This window comes from Sceloporus occidentalis, unplaced genomic scaffold, assembly GCF_023333645.1.
Source record: "Sceloporus occidentalis isolate IW3139 unplaced genomic scaffold, rSceOcc1.0.p SCAF_9, whole genome shotgun sequence".
Taxonomy (NCBI): Eukaryota; Metazoa; Chordata; class Lepidosauria; order Squamata; family Phrynosomatidae; genus Sceloporus; species Sceloporus occidentalis.
The window spans coordinates 3627331-3649364 of record NW_028316989.1 but is presented as its reverse complement, the minus strand read 5'-3'; the positions used below and the strand labels follow the sequence as shown (position 1 = coordinate 3649364).

Below are 22034 nucleotides of genomic sequence, written 5' to 3'. Positions count from 1 at the left end.
CATTTTGCACTCATTTGCTTTTTAAAAACAGTGTTCAGGTGCTAGGGAGATTAAAGGTGCTATACAAGGGGGTTGAGGACCACATTTTTATCACCCCTACAATACAACATTAAAATGTATTCTTCCCATTGGGAAGCCTGGAGACTAAGATATACAAAAACAGGAGCTAAGGCAGAGAAAGACAGCTGAGAAATACGAACTCTTGCCAGGTAGGGACTACTACTGAAATGAAACATCAAGGCTCACTTCATATATATGGCAGCCTTCTTGTAAAGTTGCCCCTGCAATCACACATACCAAGGAAGCTATCTGGGTAGTTTCCCGCTAGAGTCACTAGTTCCCATACTTGGAACCCACAGACAATCCCATTCTGGCTCCAAAACAGGGTAGGGATTCCACGTAAAGGGAATCTTAATCAGTTGAAATGGATACTGAACTTTTTTAGCATGGTTAATAGGTATTATACATACATGCAACACAGATACACAACATAGTCTGTAAAGATGTAGCTGCACCTCACAAGTTAGGGAAGCCTATGGGACTGGCTGACAAAGTATGACTAAATACTTGAGTGGAATTTAGCAATTATTTTAAGCCCTTTTGCAATATTTTTTGCCAACATGAATATACACTCACAAAAAAAGCAATGAGTGAAGCTTACAAAGTGCAACAAGGAGGTGCTAGATGAGCATACAGAGCTTGATTTTTTAAGAAGCAAACAAAAAGAAAGTAAAAGCAGGAAAAGTGAAAGAAAATTAAAAAAGAGAAAGAAGCTATTTTGGTTACCTTTCTCACATTTCTTTTTGGAAGCTGACGAAGAAGGAGGAATCATAGGTAATTTCATCAACTCAGCACGATTTGATTCATTCAGTAGGTAGTGGGACTTATTGGCATATGAACTGAACAGGGGGTCTGAATGATCCTGCACTATCAGCCCTATACGAAACAAACAGAAAGAAATGAGTTGCAATGAAACTACCCATGATTCCGTAAGGAAAAAATTAAAATAAAACTAAATTAAACACCTACTATGCATATTTTACTTATGGCTTAAGTATAAAAAGAAAAGTGATGTGATGAAGAGAAACAAAAGGTGAGAGAAAAAAGTTTCTATGTCTACTGAAAGGTTATGTTGAGCAAGATGGTATCCATGCCTAAGTATAGAAGAGTAAAAACAAAACAAAAGAGCTAGATCCAAAACCTGATTTCACTGGTACTCTATTATAAATATAGCACACTTGATTAAAAGGCATCTGTGAAAGTTTCCCTATTAGCTTTCATTACGGAAAAAAGGAGAGGTATCTAAATGTGGAACATCAACAACAGGAATTAGGAACTTAAAACTACATCCTGACTATTGCATATGCCAAAGAAAGGGTATGTATCACCTAGAGAGAACTTCACATGACTTGTTGGTTGGTTTTTCTGTTGTGCAATGCCACTCTGAAACAATGGTATGTTCATCTGCTACATAATGGGGAGAAACTCCAACCTGCCTTCTTTACCGATGGAAGAAACCATCTGATTGAGACTGCGCTGTGTTTATTTGAACATGTCTATTCCTGACTCATTACTACAAGAACTGGGGTGGGGGAAGTGGCATGTCAGGACGATATCATGATCAAACACATAAAAGTAAACCGGCATCAGAAATTATCTTCTGCCCACAATGTAGCCAAGGCCTCTGACCCTAGCCTCTCACCAAGTTGAGCATTTACTTCAGTTAGCACTGGAATGCAGGTTTTCTCATTCAATTTGTACCAGTCTCCAGCAATCAAGGGGGAAAGCCTTCAAATACAAATGTTTTAAAGGAATAAAGTGACTTTTGAGGGTGTGCAGGAAGCTGCAGTGAAGAGAGAAATTACCCTTCCCATTTCTGGTTGATTCCACTGTTCTACCTGCAGAAACACAGTATTTGATATTGCTCAGTGGTTCATCTTTTAGTGTGGTTTTGTGTGTGTGTTCTAAGGCTTAGTTAGCATGTGTTGAAAAGGTGTCCCACCCCATCCTCCTGATGCTACAAACCTTTCCTCCCCTTTCTTCTTCTCGTTGTTGTGTGCCTTTCAAGTCACTTCTTGTGACAAGGCCCTAAGGTGAACCTATCACAGGATTTTCTTGGCGAGATTTATTCAGAGGATATTTACCAGTGCCTCTCTCTGAAGCTGAGAAAGAATGATTTGCCCAAGATCACCCAAATGGTTTCCATGACTGAGTGGGGATTTGAACCCTGGCCTCCCACAGTCACAGTCCAGCATTCAAACCACTACCCCCAATTCAAAGTATGGTCTGTATAAATAGCCAGCCCACAAACACTGCATGGAATCAGAATGCACAAATACACTATCTTTCTGCTTTAGAAAAGGAAACTTCAGTGGTCCAGAGTATAAAATTTGAACATGCTAAATGCTGAACAGGAGGTAAATAGATGAAATGGGCTGGCAGTAAGGTTCTTGGATACCTCCAGCTATTTCTTTGGTAACATAGCTTGCCTTCTTCCCCAACACCAACAGAATCCTACCGCGCCAAACTGCTACAAATCAAAATATATTGCCTTTTTGACATAAAAATGGTTTAACAATGCTTGCATTTTGTGTGTACATTTCAAAGTACATACAAACACCAACCACATAGGACCTGAAGTGAATACCTGGGCACCCAATATTAGCTATTTGGAAGTAGCGCCATTATCAGCAAAGTCACAAAGGCTACATATTCCCTCCAGTTCCAGAGGCAATATGACTCTGAATATCAGTGACTGGAGAACATAACCTTGAGGGTGCTATCACACTTGTCTCCTACTTTGAGCTTCATATCTGGTTGGATTTTCTGAATACAGAATGTTGGCTAAGACAGGGCTTTGGTTCATGGGGAGTTCTTCTTAGGTTCATACATTCAGCAGTTGCTGAAGTAATTATTTACCAATTGCATCTAGCAGAGAACTGATACTCCTTTGCTCTAACAGGATTTAATTGCTAGAAGCCACATAGGGATGCAGAGAAGGAAAAATCTTTCTCCCTCTCCCCCATCTTCCTTTGCAGCTGGAGTACTGCAATCACCCATTTGTTGTTGTGCCTTCAAGTCAACTGACTTATGGGAACCATTTCGGAGAGTGTTACTCACAAGATTTATTCAAAGGAAGTTTGCTATTGCCTTCCTGTAAAGCTCAGGGAGAGTGACTTGCTTCAAGTCACCCAGTGAGTTTCCATGGCTGAGCAGGGATTCAAACCCTGGTCTCTCAAAGTCCTAGTCCAACGCTCAAACCATACCACGCTGTCTTACACACATACAACTGGAAATACATGGGGGAAAGAGTCTCATATTTTAGAAGGCATTTATCAAATAATGACGAGAGAGGGGAGACCTCTGTGCCAGAACGTACTTTGCCTTTTCTCCTGATGTGGAGAGAAAAGTTTCTCACTTTAGGAAAAGATGAAACAGACTAAAGGAGCTGCTTGTTTTCATCTGCCAGCAACAAATGAAGTATGATTCAGCTTTACTGAAGAAGGGAACTTTTTTTCAGCACCAAGGGAAAAGAGCAAAGTATGTTCTGGCAGGAGGCAGAGCCTCTTCTTCTTGTCTTTATGATAAAATAAATGCCTTTTATTGTGCAACTCTTTGCTTTATCTTATATTTCCAGGTGGATGATTGAAATGGGGATTGTGCTATTGTGGCTGCAACAGCAGCAGGGGAACAGTTATTGATGCTTCTATTTTTAAAAAGGGGGTGAAAAACAGCTGTTCTTTCTCCAAGGGTCAGCAAAAGTTTGAGTAAAGATCAGCGGTGTCTCCAAATATGATTAGGATAGTCAAAAAAAAAACCTCCCACATGCTCCTGGTTTGACAGGGAAATGGAGCACAGGTGTACAGCAAGGTGGAAATGCAAAACTTGACTATTGTTTCAAAATTACAGCTCATGGTGGAGAACAATGAGCAATGACAAAGAGCAAAGGAAGAGATTGCCCACTGCTAAAAAGGACCCATGTGAAAAAGCCCTAAGTCAAGCCAATTTTACAATCCCATTCTTACTATAAATAATGCCTGCGAAAAAGTCACACTTCTCTCCTCACCCCTTTCATTTGCTTTGAACTTCTTCCATTTATCTTTAGAAGATGATTAATAGCACATCTAATGAGCAAGCACGACTTTTTGATCAGCAGCAGGCATTACTGTGCTTTTAGAAGAATAATGCTCAACACCAAAAGCTCTGGCTGTGTGTGCTGGGGAATCTTTGAAAGTATAAAGGCGAGGAAAAAATGTGTCAGCATATAAAGTGCCCCCCCTCCGCTCGATTTCATAGAAAATGCTTGACAAATTATTTCTCTAGAAAGAATCATATATTTTATAGGCAAGTAACTAGCTACAGAACCCTTGTACAAACTCTATAACCCAAGAAATCTCAGTAACAAACTCAAGAAGTGCAAACGTTTCATAACATGTATTTCTATAAAATACACTTTTCTGTCTTTTCTAACACTGCTGAACACAACTTTCTTCTGCATATCTTATCACTGGCTTCACAACCAAACAATGCTTCTCAAGAAGAGTGTACACAGATTTTAAAATGCTGCAAGCCAACAGGAAGAAATCAGCAAGCCATCTCTTTTGTACATACACAGTGTGACAGAGCCAATTTTGATACCTCTGAAATCTAACTCTTTGGTGGAAATTTTCTTGTTACCATTCCTAGAGGACATTGGCTCAACTGTGTAGTTTATCTTTGCATCAAAAATGAAGAGTAGCTTGGTATAAAGGCATTCCATGCATGTGGGGCAATCTATAAGTAAGGCTACCGGGCAACATTATGAGTCTGCTGTGCTCCAGTCCTTAGGACTGGAGCGTGGCTTTTGCACAGCTTCCAACCTCTTAGGATGCATGCATTATTTAAACAGCATACCTCCAAAGTGACCCGAAGCAGCTTAATTTTGGCCTATCTCTTCGGGCCCTTAGATATCTATAACTAACTTAAGCCATACTTTTAAAAATGAAGATGATGTCAAAATTAAAGTGAGAGGAAAAGGCAGCTACAAGCAATCTAAACCTGGTAAAGGATACCGAAACACTCACTAATATCTGGATGTCTACAAGCAGAAGTGAATACTTTGTACCATTCCCTGTGTCACTGCTGCCACCCTTACAGGTTTCAGACTGCCTCAAGGCACATAAAGGGATTCAGACCACCCTTCTCTTCAAAATTTCCTCTAAAGTAAATTAGAAATACTTGCTTTCATACCGTTTCAAGAACCCCTGCTCAAACTCAGCACTTTCAGAGGGTGATAAGGTTCCCCAAATCTCTCACTACTGTTCATACTGGCTGGGGCTTCTGGATGCCAAAAACAACATCTTGAGACCCAAATTTGGGTATCACTGATCTAGAACTATCTATATGCATTGTACATATAATAATAATTTTACTGGACCAATTTCTATTGATGATACTTTCATGAACCAAACAGAATAACAAACTGTCCATTTACTTGCAGACACATCCACTGGGCTCCATACTTGCTCATATTTTTCCATTTCAGCACAAGAAAGGTAGGTACCATGAACTGTCATTATGGAACATTAGTGCCTGTCCTGGCATTGAGGTACTAGTGCCACCCCAAATCACTGCTTGTATCCACAGAATATAAACTAATAGCCCCAGCACCCAGTTATTACCACTTCTTAGCACTTTCTTCCATAAATGCTTCTATGAACTTTGTCACTACATTTGAAGAATAGAATAGAATCTATATACAGTAACAGATTCCATTATATATGTAGTCATCTTTTACTTTGTTGTTGTTGCTAACCACCCTCGAGTCAATCTTGACCCATGGCGACCCTGTGGATGAGATATCTCCAAGAATCCCTATCCTGCACTGCTTTGCTTAATTTCTGCAAAGTCATAACCATCTTTTACTACTCAGATGTAATATAATTAAGTTCATATAGAGAAAGACAAATTAACTATCAAGTCTCTTTCCTTTAAAACAGAAAAAAAAATGGAAGGTGAAAGATTACTGAGATACTGGTAAAAATTAACTAGAGAACCCCTTCTTAAATATGTCCAGTTTAATAAAAAGTACTTTTTCTAAGTCATGTTAGTCATGTTGAAAATTATTTCATATAAAAGCAATTAGTTCATACTATATGAAAAAGGGGCTGTTTTCTAATCTATAAATGGCCCAATCCACCTAGATTCAAGATGACCCAGCAGGTTCCATTTATATGCCCTCAAGATATTCATGCTTGCAGTGGATGACTGAGGAAATCAATATCGCAACATGCTTAAAAGTCCAATGGCTGGCCTGAGGCACTAGGCATCTTAAGAATGGGCATGGACAACTACAAGGCTATGGGAAAATTCAGAGCTGAGACTATCTGTAAAAGCCACGGGGGAAGCTTGAGAACAAAATAATCCCCTGGGGCTTGGTATGTATGGATGTTTATGAATATACAGTTCAGTTTTTTAATAAAATCAAGGACTCAACATCAAAGATATAAACAGAGGAAGACAAAAAACAGGGCTCACCTCTTGCACAAACGAAACAAAAGCCTACATTTACAGCTGATGAAGAGTGATTGCTCCTTTTGGGATGGTTACTACAGATGAGAATGTGAGATGACACAAACAAACTTCCTGCAGCAATACAGCCATCTCCCGAGTGATAGGCAATAGGGCATTTCAAACATCTCACCATGCGACCTGTTCAACATAAAATGTATCACATGATAGTCAATTTAGAACATGGTTTGATTTTAGTTTGATATATCCAATCATGGATGTAACAGTTTTCAAAAAGGAATGACATTTTAGCTTTCCTAACATTTCAACACCTCACACAATACAGAGAAGTTGTGGATAAATCTAACAGCTACATGTATGCTGGGATTACTCCAGGGGAACAGAGTTTCAGAACATAGCTGCTTAAGAAGATTGAGGGAGAGAGATGGAGAGAGTTTCTTCTGTCCCTATTTCCAAAAACATCCTTGGAGGTATGCCTGCTAAATTTCAGAAGGGAAAGAACTCCTCCCCTCCATCAATGGACAGCCTTGACTATTTATGGCACCTTAAAGAGTAATCATTTTCATCTGGCATAAACCTTTGTGGGCAGCATCTTGTTAACTGTTTAAAGTGTAACAGACTAATACAGCTGACTCCCTGGAGGTCCCTCACTCCTGCCTTGGGGCTACAAATGAGATAGATGCAATGTCCTTCATCTCTTCATGAAGGGCAAACCCAAATCAGTTTTTTTTAAAAGGCGTGTGTACGAGAAGAATAAATTATACAGATTAGTTCTGTTGGCATAAATGGGTTAATATTTATTATTATAATTAAAAACCAACTCCCTTGCAAAAAATGGACTATGGACCATGGACTAAGATCTGGATTTCAGAATTGCAGGTAAGGGAGACTCAACTTGTAATATGCTCAATAATGACTGATGGAACAATGGATACTTCCGATATTTTCCACATAATTTCTTGTTCCAGCTATACATGAAGATCAAATCGCCCTGCTGTTCCTCTTTCAGTTTATACATCACTACAGTACATGAATGGTGAGTGCCACCTACACTTTTTCCTTTTCGTCACTAGATTGCCAAAGTTCAAATATGCTGCTTGCTTCCCTTTGGATTAACAGAATTAGACTAGGTCAAAATCTGAATGCCCAAATCTTTCTGTTCTCTTCCTCAACTTTGGAAGCTGCAGCATTAATAGGCACACAGCAGGGCTGGAAAACCTGTGATTTTCTCAGTGCTGACTGACTGTAACAGCCATATATGGGGGTCATATAACCCCTAACCTTCTTAAAAACTATTACCCAACCAAGACATCAAACAGTAATGGAATTCTTTGTGAATGCTTAACAATCTAATGCAGAACGTCTGTAGCTACCTATGCTACTGTAAATGAAAGTTCCACTTGTCTTCTAGCACTGTGCACAGAAACCATGCAAAACATAACACTGCTTAATGCTACACACATCTTCTTGCCCCCTTCACGCAGCACAGCCTCAATGTTCACTGCACCAAAGAACTGGAAAACTCTATAAGGTAAGTGAAAATAAAAGAACAAACTTTGCTTTATTCATTGATAGCCTAAAACTGTATCTACAGTGCAAACAGCATTAAAGATAAACAAATTATGTTAGAACAATAAATGACACTCCAGCTCTTGGGAGTGAAATTAGTAGCGGCAGTCAGTAATCTACATGTATGTACCTGATTAAGAGTCATACAGATTAATGGAGAACCTGGGACTAATTTAAGCATACCTCTGTATCTGATGCATGAACATCAGGCAAACACACAGCCAGACACTATGATTTCATTTTTGTTTTTGACAACTGCAATATGAAAGGGCACCCTGAGCTCCAACTGCTGTAGTTCAGCCTAAATGATCCAGAGTAGATTCACACATTTATTACATGAAAGTCTACAATCTCCTCCCACCATATCTACTCCAATCTTATAAATGCAACGCCTAGATAACAAGCACACTGAAGAAATTCTGCTTCATCAAAATAAATGTAAATTCATTCTCCCATCCTGGCAAGATGCAAATGCAGGCAATGCTACTTATGACTACTAGTAGCCTGTTGTCCCACTACTGTGCAAGAATAAATCTAACACATTCTCCAAAGTAATGCAGTGACATAGGGTGTCTGTTTCAGCATTATCAGGTGCCTTTAGTTGAAAATCCCACCCAATCCGCCTTTAATGGCAGCTAGAAGTCCGTTTCTCTGGTCAGGTTACTGGAATCCCTGTGTGCTTCCTTATTTTAGCAGTAATTCTAGCTCAACAAGATGTGTGGAAAATGGAAAGTCTGAATACCTTGGGCTTTCATTTAATGCTCTGGAGAGCATGCGGCATCTTGCTCTTCCCCAAAGGGAAGATCTAGCTGTCTTACCTTTGCTTGCTTTATGAATATCCTTGTCTACAGAGCAGGCAGTACAGCAATGCTGTGGGCAACGGAATCCTCGGGACTCAAAGACAGCTGTGGCAAACTTGCGCACACAGGCTTCGTGGTAAAATTTACCACAGGTGTTGACAGAGCAGCGTTTCACGTCTTTGCCAGGAATCTTGCAGGAAAAGCACGTATGCTGCCCTTTAGGGGGGAAAAGGAATGAAAAATATCAGTTTGAACTAGAAAGAAAAAGCAAAGACCAAAATAATAGTGTATTAGGACAGAGCAGAATTCCTCATTCAGAGGTGACCAAAAAAGGAAGCCATAATAGTAGGGTCACCATAACTTGGAAACGTCTTGAAGGCATATAACCACAACAAAGCTGATGGCACATCAATGCCATCTTCCTGAATACTTAGTGAAAAGGAAAAGGATGGGACTCAGAAAGGAAACAAGTCAGCCAAGAGAATACTCGATCAGAATTTACATGCATAATCATGCCAGTGAATAAGATGTAGACTGGGAAACTGAACACTTTAGTGCATTTTGAAAAGACACAGAGAGGAAAGCCATTACATTTGTTGATGAATACGTCAGGGTAGGAACATGAAGGCTGAGCTGAATAAGCTCCAGGCAGCAGTCTTCAGCACTTCAACCAGCTGAGTTTTGTGTGGCAAGATATCATTGGCTCATTTACCATTTTTGCATTCCAGACAGATGAACTTCCCATCAGGCTGTGAGCTGAGTCCTAAGCATTCAGTGTGGAAGACTCTGTAGCACTCGCCTTCACAAGGTACTAGGGACTCGCCAGAGCTTTCACAAATCTTAAAAGAAAGTAATCATTGTAAGAGAACAAAGCAACTAGCAGAGGTTTCAAATGTAACCAACTAGAGAACATAAAAACTGAATTTTCCTCAGCCTGAGTATAGCGCTTTTCCACTTGCACCATTTCCCCAGATATCAAGAGTAGCACGAGTTGAAAGCCCCCAAGAAAACACGACTCAACCCCAGATGGGGCTATTCCAATGAAGACTATGGAGACAGGGAAAGGACAGATTACCAATGACTAGGTCCACCAGGAGAAGTTAGCCCACATCCCAGTGGTGTATTTTATACCCCCCTTTATTTTCTTCCATAAAACTGAATGACTGCCATCCACTCCTATGCCAAAAAAAAAAAAAAAAATCATTTCTGCCATGCGGCTGCCTGCCCCTCACTGTGAAAGATCCTGAAAAAAGTGATCACCGGGGTGGGCAATATAGCCTGTCCTACAAACTACATGTTCCTAACTCTCACATTATAAAAAACAAATCACAGACAGACGATCCAGAGTATGATCACCTATTCTTATTTGCAGTAGCAGCCAGCACCAGAATATTGTTTCATTCAATGGGTGATTATGCCGAAGTCACAGAAAAGCTTTACCCAATCTGGTGCTGTGTTGGACTACAATTCCCATCAAACCCATGTTACATTTAAACAATATGAACCATAGTGTCAGACTAGTCTTACCCACACTTTTTCTCTGAAAACAATACAGTCATTTCCATGGATGTTTATGGTAAAGTAAATATTTCAGCTACTTAAATGGGACTTGCAACACTGTCGGGGATGCTCTGACTGAGAGATCCTGCATGGCAGAGGGTTGGACTGGATGGCCCTTGTGGTCTCTTCCAACTCTGTGATTCTATGTGATGGGACTGTATTCTTGACCTATCTGACTGATGTACACCTCTCATTTACCTGACAAATAGTGTCTTTTTTACTAGTCCCAGAACCTCTTCTTGATAAACTGGAGTCCACAGATTGTACATCTGAAGCATCAGCATCTGCTGCAGCTGATGGGCTGTCCGACTGCTTTCCAAAGCTACCCTAAAAGAGAAATCACAACCATTTTTCATGCTGCTAAATTTCTGAAAGAGCACCTGCAAGCAAGGATCAATATAAATGTGGCTGATAAAAAGTGAAAACCCCAATCAGAATCCATGATTCTATATGATACATATTCAATTTCCCATGAAATCTTATGGCTCTCATTTTAGGTCAATTCAGAAAAGCATGCTTTGCTGTTTCCAGACAGAGCTGAAGAAATGTTTTTCAAAAAAATCAATACAATGTGCAAAACGGAAAGGCTCATAGTCAGTGCTATTTTAAAAAAGAGATATTGCACCAATATGACCCAAAGGGAGTAAGAAAAGCCAACTTCTGCAACGTGTAATTTATACAAATATGCCTGATACCAAGAGTTTTCTTCTGCATCTCTTTTGCCCTTATTCATCAGGCACTGCCCATACTTTCCAAGCACATTTTTCATAGTCATAAGGGCTGGAAAGCTGCTTATTATTAAAAGGGAAAGAAATAGAAACAGCAAGCTAGATTCTTAGAAGGTTGAATTCTATAGCCAGCAAATTTTCCACACACTTTAAAAACCACAGTGTTCATACAGCTTCACGCATCATATTCATTTAATTTTGCATTCAATTTAGGCTCTTCTTCCACTACCCTCAAATAAAATTCTGTGAGATTTTCCTATCAAGCAGTAATAAAAGTGGCTAATTATTTATCCATTTCAAAGCTGCAGTGTATGAGAAAATAGGAAACATTTTACCTGTAGATCATTAAGCCCTCTTGAATCAGAATCAGACGTATCTCTGTATGCTGAACTAGTCAGTTCCACATCTGTTGAAGCACGACTCCTTTTCTTTAAAGGCTTACAAGAATCTGAAATCTCACTGGCACCTTAATGCAACATACAGGAATTAATCACAATGATCTCTCATATGTACTCATCATTCAAGGGAAAATTAATGTTGACAGCAGGAAGGGAAAGGCATAGGGGAAATGACAAAATTTAAAAATCTCATTAAAAGTTTTCAAAACGTCAAGTAATCCAATTATTTACAAAAGCAAGCAAATCCACTGTTTTGAAAACTACTCTTTCGCTACTGCAAAATGTCAAATGATTTATGATGACAGGGCGCACTCTACCCTGCACTGATGTATGTACTGAAAGGTATAGAAGGCAGTGTGTTATCAGATCTGGAGTTAAAGAATCTAGAAAGATAGGTGATTATTTCATACTTGTTTACGTAACATGAAAGGGACAGATGAGTAAGAGTAAACTGGCTAGTCACCAAGAGTGCTGTGTTATAAGCAGCAACGCTCACCTTTCTGTAATCCAGTCTTCATTGCTGTCTGTGGGGCTGTTTCTACCTATTTGGACAGGAAAACAAATAGTTAATAGAGGAATTTTCTGTTCCCTAGTTTATTAGCAAGAGGAAATTAATTTCAATGCAAGCAATTAGCATTTAGGGGAACTCATGTTGTCAGTCCAATCCATCCCACCCATCCCACCCCTCCCCAGCTAGAAACTTCAGTTCCATCTCTTAGGGATTTCACTGAGGCTGCCTTCCCTGAATCAGGGAACAAGGCAGGTCTGTGTTTACTTCAAGCATTTATTTTGTGTATTAGGTGATACAGCATGGCTTTATCTTTGGTCCAAAGAGCAGGCGAAGGATTTTAGCAGCTTTGCTTTGGGCTACAGGAAAACCTCACAATAGCTAAGGAAAGGAGAGAGAAGCAGGACGCTCAAGTTCCACGTGACACTTAACTTACTGCCCCGCTTTTAAAAGGTGCTTCCACCCAGCAAGCGCTTGAGCTCCTGAGGCCATGGGCTATTCCTCTGTATAGAGTGCTGCAAAGGCAGAGGGGAGCAGAAGAGAGAGAAAATGCATTGCAGGCCTCTATACAGCTGGAAACGCAACGTCGGTACAGTGCTTGGGGAGACAAGATGGTGACCTTGAGAAAGCACTTCGTAGCCCTTGTGATCAGTGTCTTGGATCCTATATTGGAAGGCGACTTTCTGCCAGGGTACACCCAAGTTGTGAATTTGGTAGTTGCAAGCAGCTTCTTTGCTAAGGTCTTGCTTTTAAGCTAAAAATTGTAATTTGAAAATAAATAAATAAATAAATAAAAATAAAATAAAATTCTCCACAGTGTGGTTATATATGCATGTAAGAAACACGTGCCATAAATATATTTATTAAGGATTATTCTATACTTTTTTAAAAATAATTTTATTTCATTGTACAATGGATAAAAACATACAATAGAAGGATTTGTATAGGATACAATTGATAATACAAATATAAAATCTAGACAATCACTTGTATTTCGCTACCACTCACTGTAACAGAATTAACATTTTGACTCTCATTTGTCGTTAAAATTCCAGTTATAATTTTAAACCCAAAAGGATGCAGAATTAATTTGGAAATTCACTGAAACAAAGCTCACCTCTGGGAACAAATATGGTTGTAGAATTCTCAAATATCAATTCGCCTTTCTGAACATATAACATAACGAAGTTTATGCATTACAGTGCATCTCTGACCGTTAAAGCTTCCTGCCATACACTTTTCCTGAAGAACATCAGTACAATATACTATGTTGTTTTAATTAGCTACATAGTATAAAGCAAGCAAGCAAAACTATTTGGGAAAAGATGACATGTGGCTCTTGTGCTGCAGATAATTAAAAACATATAAATTACTACAAGTTTATCTTTAGGAGGGGATAGTTCAACAATGTGAAGGGTTTTTTAAAATATATGTGTATGTGTGCATATGTGCGTGTGTGCTGTTTCTAAGTGTCCAAAGTTTAATCTGAGCAAAAAAAAGTTGTGCTTTAGTCTAATCCATCCAACTTCATCATTTTGGGATCCATTCACGGAAGTATTGTGCAGTGGCAGCTCAAAGTCACTGTAACAGAACAAATACTTAAGTAGAGGAATGAAGGTGTACTTTCAAACTGAACCAGGAAATTGTGTGCACCATCCTTATTAAAAGTGCCATCTTAATTTTAAGGATATTAACTTCTCCAACATGATCTGGCTTTTGAAAGAGCTGTTGGGGGACGATTACTAAAAAGTGTCATGCCTCAAGGTGAATTCCCTTTAAATGTAAAATTAGAGCATACTGAAGAGGATGTAGGAAGAGGGGGAAAATCCTATGATGCTCTTCTTGAAACCTACAGAAGCCACAATCTTTATGAGTGGTGCAACTGTGAAGCTTTCCTATTCTTCTTCACTTGCAACTGGCTGTTTTAAAAAGCAGTATCCGGTTTTCCTAGGTCCGTATTCAAAATGAGCGCCTTCTGCAGGTTGCTCCTACTTTTCCTGCTTACTCTTGGCACAGAAGGCTTTTTGCCTTTAAAGAACGATCGAGCTGAAGAGCCAATTTTCAAGAGTAACCAAACAAATCCATCTAACTTTGTTTTGGGAGAAAACAAACAAAACCAAAACCTCAATACAGATCAGCAGCTAAACCAAGGGTAAGACGAGAAGGAAGCTGATAGCAATTCCAGAGATAAAAACACTGAAACATAAAAATCACTCTGCCCGTAACAGAAATAGCAAAAAAATGAAACAAAGGCATCAGCTTCATGAAGAGGGTCTTGTGTCACTGTGTTCCCATTCATCCAAAGCATGACTGATGCTGTAAAGTGATACCAGTTAACAACAATGTTTACCGAGGGGGCGGATCTCAGGAAGATAGTCCAAAAGTAAACCCAATGAGAAAAATGAAGGGATGGGTGGGCGGGTGGGTAGAAATGGAAAAAAATAATAAAGGCATCAATATAAAAGCCACAACAAGTATGAATACAGTATATTTTAACTCTCTACATGGAGGAAGCCAACCTGCTCCTTTTTGATCTTCTTCTTTGGCACAACTTCTGTGGATTTCTCAGACTCTGAGCGAGTTCGTATTGATCTTCTCTGTTGCTTCTTTTCTACAGAACCTGAGGGAAGAGAATGGTTTTCCATTACAGGAGTCTCTGTTTCTCTTTCCTCAATGAGGGATGATGTTCAATAGCAAAGTCCTGATTTCTCTACATTCTTCTTTGAGCGCACAGACTTTAATCTGCCAACTGGCGTTCTGGATGCAGGCAATACATCTCAGCGCTTCAGGGAGAGTCCTGAGTTCAGGAAAAGATCAGCTTTAATATGAAGATAAAGGGGAAAGCTAGTATTCAAACTATGAAGAAGGGAGGTCTGTTGTCTCCAGAACTTTCAGATCAACTATGAATGTGTTTACATTTCATAAGTTTACCAAGGACACCTAGGATCCAAATATGATCTGAACTTTATTTTCCATAGTATCAGTCTTCAGGAGGTGTTTCTACATGTCTTTAGCTATGCAAACATCCAATTCACACAAAAGGAGTCAAAAAGCCTGACTGCTCAGCTGCCATTTAAATAGTCTGATGCAAACAAAAGCAAGTGGAGAATACTTCTACATTAACATGGACACAAGCCACAGAAAGACTCCTAAGTGGTTTATTGTCACAGCTTAATTCCTGCCTCAGAGTAAAAACTACCTTAAAATCATGCCCCTTCTTCACCAGCCAAGACACACACAGGAATTGGGTCCTGAATACATATTCATAGACATTGTTCACATTGCATGTCCTGGACTGTGTATTTACAATGAAAACAACGATCCGATGTGAGCTCTATTTCTAGTTGTTTTGCCAGGACATGCATGGAAATGGAAATGTGCCTATCCCTGAACTCTTTTTCTAGTCATTCATCAAACAGTAGTCCCTGAGATATGATGTGGAAGTAGGAGAAAGGCTGGTTCCAGGGAGGAATTGTGGAGGCAGTTTGCAAACAACTGCTCACCCCAGCAGCAAATTGTGACAAATATGGAAAATAAGGCATCTTGGAAATGAGTGGTATTCAACCATCACCCAAATACTGTCAACACCGTAGATCCCCCAAAAGATATGAAAGAGTTCTTTTATCCAGTACTAAGCACTTGCAAGTAGGTTGTGTCACACAGGAAACACACCACTGATTAGATTAGAATCTTCCTAATTCAAGCTAAAATCACCAGGAACTACATGCATACTCAGTTGCACACCTACACTGCCATTCATTTTAGAGAGAGTTGTGCATGCTTCAAATGATCAACACTTATTCAACCTTTGAGCACTGCGCATCTGAAACATCAGATTAAAATCAGATGTGCTTCACTGATGAATACTTAAGCCATGACATTAAACATATGACCAGATTTCAGTCAGAGTGGGAGGATATTTGCAGGAGTTCTTCCATTCCTAAAAGGTCAGCTCCTGTTTGGTTGCTTGCATCAGTCCATCTGTTACTGCAGCACTGGCTATTCCCTCCTCTGGATGGATTCGGCAAGATTAATAGTTACTTCTTCTCACAGAAGAAAAGATAGGCCAGTCCAACAAATGTTTCAAGTACATGAGGGCCAAAGTTCAATCGCCCACATATCTTTGCTGGAGGGAATAACATCAGACTTCTTCCCTAGTCAGAATTTGACAGCACAGAAGAAACCATGCTATTGTTCTGATTGTAAGGTACTTCCTTTATAACTGTCCCCAGAGCTTTCCAAATTGTATTAGCCCCTACCAAACCCTGAGGCTATATCTAAAATCTGAACATCTGATACCGTTTGCTTCAAGTATCAGAATGAAGATGGGCACACACCACCCAAATCTCCATCCCCTCTAACAATATGATTTTAATCTTCCTTGGAGGAAACACATATACTAAGTTTGAAATCAAGTGAAACAAATGCAATTTTAAAACTTGTGTATTAAAGACTTCTGCAGTACTGTGTCATAAAAGCCCATTAACCCAAAATATTTTTCTCCATGATCGTTCTGGATTCCACATTAGCTACAGATATGACACTGCTGAACAATGCTCATGGCTTGAGTATTTTCAGAATACCCACAGTCACCATTTTATGTCAGTTGTTTGGACTTAACCCACAAGTCTTGAATTTTACCTACTTGCCAACCCAGAAGACGTTTCAGGAGAGGGTGACCTCTGTGAAGAGGCTCTCTCATTTCGCTGGCTTGAGACAGAAGTAAGTTTGTCATGTCCCTTGATTATTATTTCTGGTTTGTTTCCTAAACCCTGTTGCAAATCAAAAACAGAAAACAAAAAATCAGTAAGAACTGGAAAAATATTTTGGTTAATTACTATACTGATTAGAAAAACACCCTTTAAAATTATTTTGGCAGAGAGTGTGTGGTGTAAGCATGCACTATATACGCAATTATGTGGATAAAGCAGAACACACACACAGTGTGAGAATAATTCTGCATCTTTGGGAGGGAAGAGCTGAAAATGTAGATCTTCACTGAGACTGGAGTTTTGCAAGGCCTTGCCTCAAAATACTGGGATAGTGAGGTGTTTAGCAACTTATGTTACTTATCATGTGCGATGTTGCCATGAAAGATAGCACAGACACATGTACTAAGTAGCTAATAGCCTCCATGCCATCAATGTTCCAAAGGATCTCTCTATCCAGTCTGCCTCATCTGACTTTTTTAGCCACTAATGTAGGAAGGCCAGGTTGGCCAAGAAATGTCATCATATATTAAGGGAGGAGAAAGGTGAGATAGCAACAATGAGTTAAAGTGAGAGGAAGATAGAGAAAAAATGTGCATGGGAAAAGAACAAAGCAATTTAAAAGCAATATTAGAAATGGGGATGATTGGGGGGGGGGGGGGAATCAAAAGTGAGAGGGACAGGGCTCCCAAAGGATAGGGAGCAGATAGGATGGGAAATGCCCTTTCTGCTTTACTCAGGTTCCCTGCCCATTACAAAAATGTATTATGTGCATGTGAGAGACCAAGACAGGTGTCTCCATACCAGCACACACGTTTGGGGAGTGCCTGAAAATGAGGGGAGATATGTACCTGTTAGTGTATCGGGTGTGGGGAGCATCCACTGTTGGTGGAAGAATGAGAGAATGGTCTAGGTACAGATTCTCCCTGTGCCAGGTTTCCCTTCTGAAACATGTGCCCTCCTGAGAGTACTTATGCCCATGATCCCATAAAACAGCAGATAGAATGATAGACTTTTATTTGACTGTTTCATATGAGATTGCAGGTAGTGGCTCACATAATTAAATAACCCCTACAATCATGCCAGTTTTCTATACTCAGAAATGAGGCAGGACATGTAAATCACCACCTGAAGTCTCAGGTTTTACAGTCCAGGCACAGGCTTATTTTCTTTTCTATTTGTGAAAACTAGGCCCATTAAGAACAGCCTTCCAAGATGAGGCAAGGGTCACTTAGTCTAGAACAGAGTCCAACAACAGTCAGCTACAAAGACTTGCTTTTCTAAAGCAGGGTGTGAAGAGTCAGAAAAGAACCATAGCACAGAGTTCCTCACTCCTCTCCATAACTCTCCCATGCACGTCCCTCCTTTGCTTTCTGGAGGTTTTTTTTTGGGGGGGGGGTGTCATTAAAGCTTACTGCGATGCTCATATTGGAAGACATTTTACAGACAAAATAATTAACTCAAGTATCTTAGCTTGCAAAGATCACATTTTGAAACATAAGTAAGCATACAAGATTGAGGCTCCTATCTCATGTATGGTTACCTGGGAATACGTCTCAATTCAATGGGGCACACTTTGGAATTGTAATGCTGCCATATATTGAGTTAGACCACTGGTCCATCTAGCCTGCTGACTGCCATCCATCAGATCTCTGTGGTTTTAGGCACAAATTTCTCTGCCCTACATGGAGATGCCACAGACTGAAAAGCAGAAAGTCCTTTGCCTTCCTAAGGCATAGGAAATTGCCTTTATACTGAATCACACCATTTGGCTTAGTTTTGTCTGCATCAGAGATAAGGAACCTGTGGACCTCCAGATAGAGTTAAGGTTTTAATTTGTTAGGTTCACACAACACCATTGCAGTAGGTGTAGTCCTTTTGAGGATAACAGGTTCATCATCCCTTGGCAGCATCCTTCTAAGGTTTCATTTAAGCAGGAGCCCCCCCCCCCCCCCCCAAATCCAGGGATTGCCAAGATGCCAGCGATTGAACCCGAGATCTTCTACATACAAAAGTGCTCTGTCTGTTAAGATGCAGCCTTTGGGAACAAGGGTAGGCTAAGTGACCCTTGCCTCATCTTGGAAGGCTGTTCTTAATGGATTTAAACCTTTTAATTCACTACACATTTATGCCCTTTACATAAATACACATCTCTTTACCTTGGTAGAGTAAACAAACTGATCAATGAACTTTCCATTCCCAGCTGCATTCTGAAGAGCAAAAACTTGTTCAATTTTAACAACTGGAGACATATTACATTTCTGAAGGTCCAAGGTGCCCTGATGCATGGTTATTGATGCTGGTAAGGATTTTCTGGCTGCAGCAGTCTTCCATGCTATTTTCACGGGAGGCGGCTCTTCTTCCACACTAGGCTGCCTTCTCTGACTATGCCTCCGCACCTCAGTATTGGATGGAGAGGATGTTGCCAAAACCTCACTGGTCTGTTCTGGCTGTGGACTAGGTGACGGTTTAGATCGACGATTCTTTTTAAGCTCTGCCTTAGGCACACCAGTTCTCTTGGGTTTTGTCAAACCCTCCACGGGCTCCTTATCTACATAGATGAAAGTGTACTGTTCTATCCTCTCTTCCCGGCTCATTTTCAATGCTTTCTCAGCATGGGCAATACCAATATCCCACTGTGCACGCTCTCTCTGTGGCCTTGGTTTGCGAATCTTAGGAAGAAAGAAGATAGGCTTATTGCATGTTTTCATTTCCACTTACTAAGAATATCCAGTTGATAACAAAATGTTTGTATACAGCCACAACTTTCTCTGTTCTGAACATATAACTACATGTTCTGAATCTCTCTGTGTTCACATGTACACAAGGCCAATCATGGAAGAGAAGCATGAAACACTGGAAGGAACAGTCAGTAGAATTCAGGATGTACACATGGTGATATCCATAGCATACTGCCAACATCTCTCATCAGTTAACATAAAGAATTCAGACTCCAAATTCCCATTCTCCTCATCTTAGTGGACAATTTGAAGTATGCAAACAACCACTGTATCTTTAGATAATATTTGGACTTGGAAAGTCATGAACAGAAGAGATTTGGTAAAAATCCAATTAATAGTATTGCTGCTGGATAGACAAGGCACACGGGTTTTAAAAAGTGTTTAAGAAGTAGTTTGGGGAGACTGAAACTAACCAAATACCTCTTTTGTGCATTCAGATATGCAGGTACATTTCAATTGTGTGCAGTGTCAAAATCAGGGCTGCTTCAAGACACTGACATTAAGTTTATTTATTGATTGATTTATATCCTGCCTTTCTCCCACATTGGGAGAAATAAGTTATTCATTCATGGATGGTGCATGCAGATGCTTTCATGGTTTTTAAATGGCTGCATGCAGAACACAAACCAATCACAATGACACTGAAATAAATAGTAGCTGTTCTAGACTTCTCTTTGCCATTTACAGTAGGTAAGTGCAAGTAAAGAACAAGCAACAGGCACACAAGAGAGATCAATACTGACTGGACATTTGGATTTAGACTGGATCCTAACAAATCAAAAGAAATTAATTAGCCCTTATGTCCTGTTACCGGTAAGATGATCTGAAAATGTCTTTAACTTGCTTTTCCTCCATCTTTTCTAGACTTTCAAAAATATACCCACATTCTCAAACAAAGGTGTCTAAACAGGATTTTATCAATATTGAAATATTGTGACTGAAATGGAAAATTGTACATTCAGAACCACAGCAGCTATGTGGCTGGCCATCATCTCAGATTGCTGGCACTACTTTCCTGCTCCTTTAACCCAAAGGGGTAAGCCTAAGGAGCAATTTCCTACCCTGGCTGGTGAAGTACCTACATAAGCAACCCAAGAAAATAATCTGAACAGTTATTCTCTCATCCAAATGGCAAAGTGATGTGAATACTGGATTAGTACTCCTGGAGACCAGCGTTCAATTCCCTCCTTGGACCATAGAATCCTACTGAGTGACCACAGGCAAGTCACACGTTCTCAACCTTAAGAAGATGGCAATGGCACGTCTCCTCGGATCAATTTTTGTCAAAAAGCATTGTGACAAATTTGCCTTAGGATCAACACAAGTTGGAAATGTCTTGAAGATATGCAGCAACGGCATTAATTTCAAACCATACTCACCTTTAGTTTTTCAGACTGGTTGGCTTGCTTAGTCGCTTCTGCCACCAACTGATCATACTGTTTACGCCCTTTGTACTCTCGTACCCGCTTTTCATGCACCCATGCCCTCTCAGGCTGGTTACTAAAGAACTGAACATGATATTCTCGTGCACCTGAAATTGATAGAAAGCATTCTGCTAAGAAATCTTTTAGCACAAACCTCCTTTATGTTTTGGAACAAATATCCTCCCACACTTTTTTCAGCTGCATAGACAATAAAATTTTAATAAAAGGGTGTGTGTGTTTTACGAACAAAATCATCAATTACGTTAGCTACACATGAAAGATTTCTGATGCACCTACTAAGAATTCTTATTTTCTTACCTCTTGTGTTAATTTTGGTATGAACCTCAAGTTGTGGGTCTCTTGAAACCATGCAGGGCCACCACGGATATGTCCCCACTTTGGACCAGACAAGATCTCCAACCTCAAAATTGACATCACTCTCTACTTGTGTTGGATGAGAAGGAGAGACTTGCTGTGCCTAAACAAAAATAAAAAAGAGGTAGAAAGGAAATTACCTATCAGACCTTCTGCACATAGTGTATACAACATATGAAACTATGGAACATGTGGATAAATCAGCAGTGGGTAACTGTGGAAGAGTAGGGGACCAAATCAGTCAAACATAATTTTTGATCCCCTGCAAGCCAGGAAATGGTCACACTTTGTCCACCCCAGGAAAAAACAGACCTTTCACAAGAACACCCCAACAAATGTAAATACTATAATATGTTTCAGGCCTCCTGTATTTAGTTTTTGTATAGCTGGAAGAAAGACTGAGTACATAAAAACTGTTTCTATGGAGTTATCCATATCTTCCTTTTTTGGGCTGACTACACTCTTTAATCAATCACCTAGATAAATAGCTTAAAAGCTTTTCTAAAATAACTAAAAAATCAGTCCGCCACTTAATTGGGCAACAGTTGAAGAAAAATTTAAATTGCAGACGATATACATAATTTCAAAAACAAGATTTCATCTTCTCTAGGGAAGAATGCGTCTTCAGAGATGGTGCTGACTGTGACATGTATATGGACCACCGGAAAATATTTTGCTGCAATATTACTGTCTTAGTTATAGGCAAACATAC

General features: G+C 39.8%; 1 protein-coding gene across 6 annotated transcripts in view; it reads right to left on the bottom strand.

The window, feature by feature from the left end:
* NSD3 (nuclear receptor binding SET domain protein 3) overlaps positions 1 to 22034 on the bottom strand; it is a 58765-nt gene that overhangs the window by 17866 nt on the left and 18865 nt on the right. For 4 of the 6 annotated variants that reach the window (XR_016282323.1, XM_089538343.1, XM_089538342.1 and 1 more), the window contains 12 exons: positions 21266 to 21425; positions 20903 to 21054; positions 18942 to 19454; positions 16719 to 16845; positions 14593 to 14693; positions 12062 to 12107; positions 11503 to 11633; positions 10638 to 10766; positions 9592 to 9718; positions 8898 to 9095; positions 6517 to 6690; positions 787 to 936 (listed from right to left, as the gene is read on the bottom strand). Coding sequence is in view for 5 of the 6 variants with exons in the window: in XM_089538343.1 (XP_089394469.1) it covers positions 787 to 936; positions 6517 to 6690; positions 8898 to 9095; positions 9592 to 9718; positions 10638 to 10766; positions 11503 to 11633; positions 12062 to 12107; positions 14593 to 14693; positions 16719 to 16845; positions 18942 to 19454; positions 20903 to 21054; positions 21266 to 21425 (2008 nt within the window). In the remaining variant the exon portion in view is untranslated. The remainder of the gene's footprint in view (positions 1 to 786; positions 937 to 6516; positions 6691 to 8897; positions 9096 to 9591; positions 9719 to 10637; positions 10767 to 11502; positions 11634 to 12061; positions 12108 to 14592; positions 14694 to 16718; positions 16846 to 18941; positions 19455 to 20902; positions 21055 to 21265; positions 21426 to 22034) is intronic. The other 2 variants (XM_089538345.1, XM_089538346.1) reach the window with 2 other exon arrangements.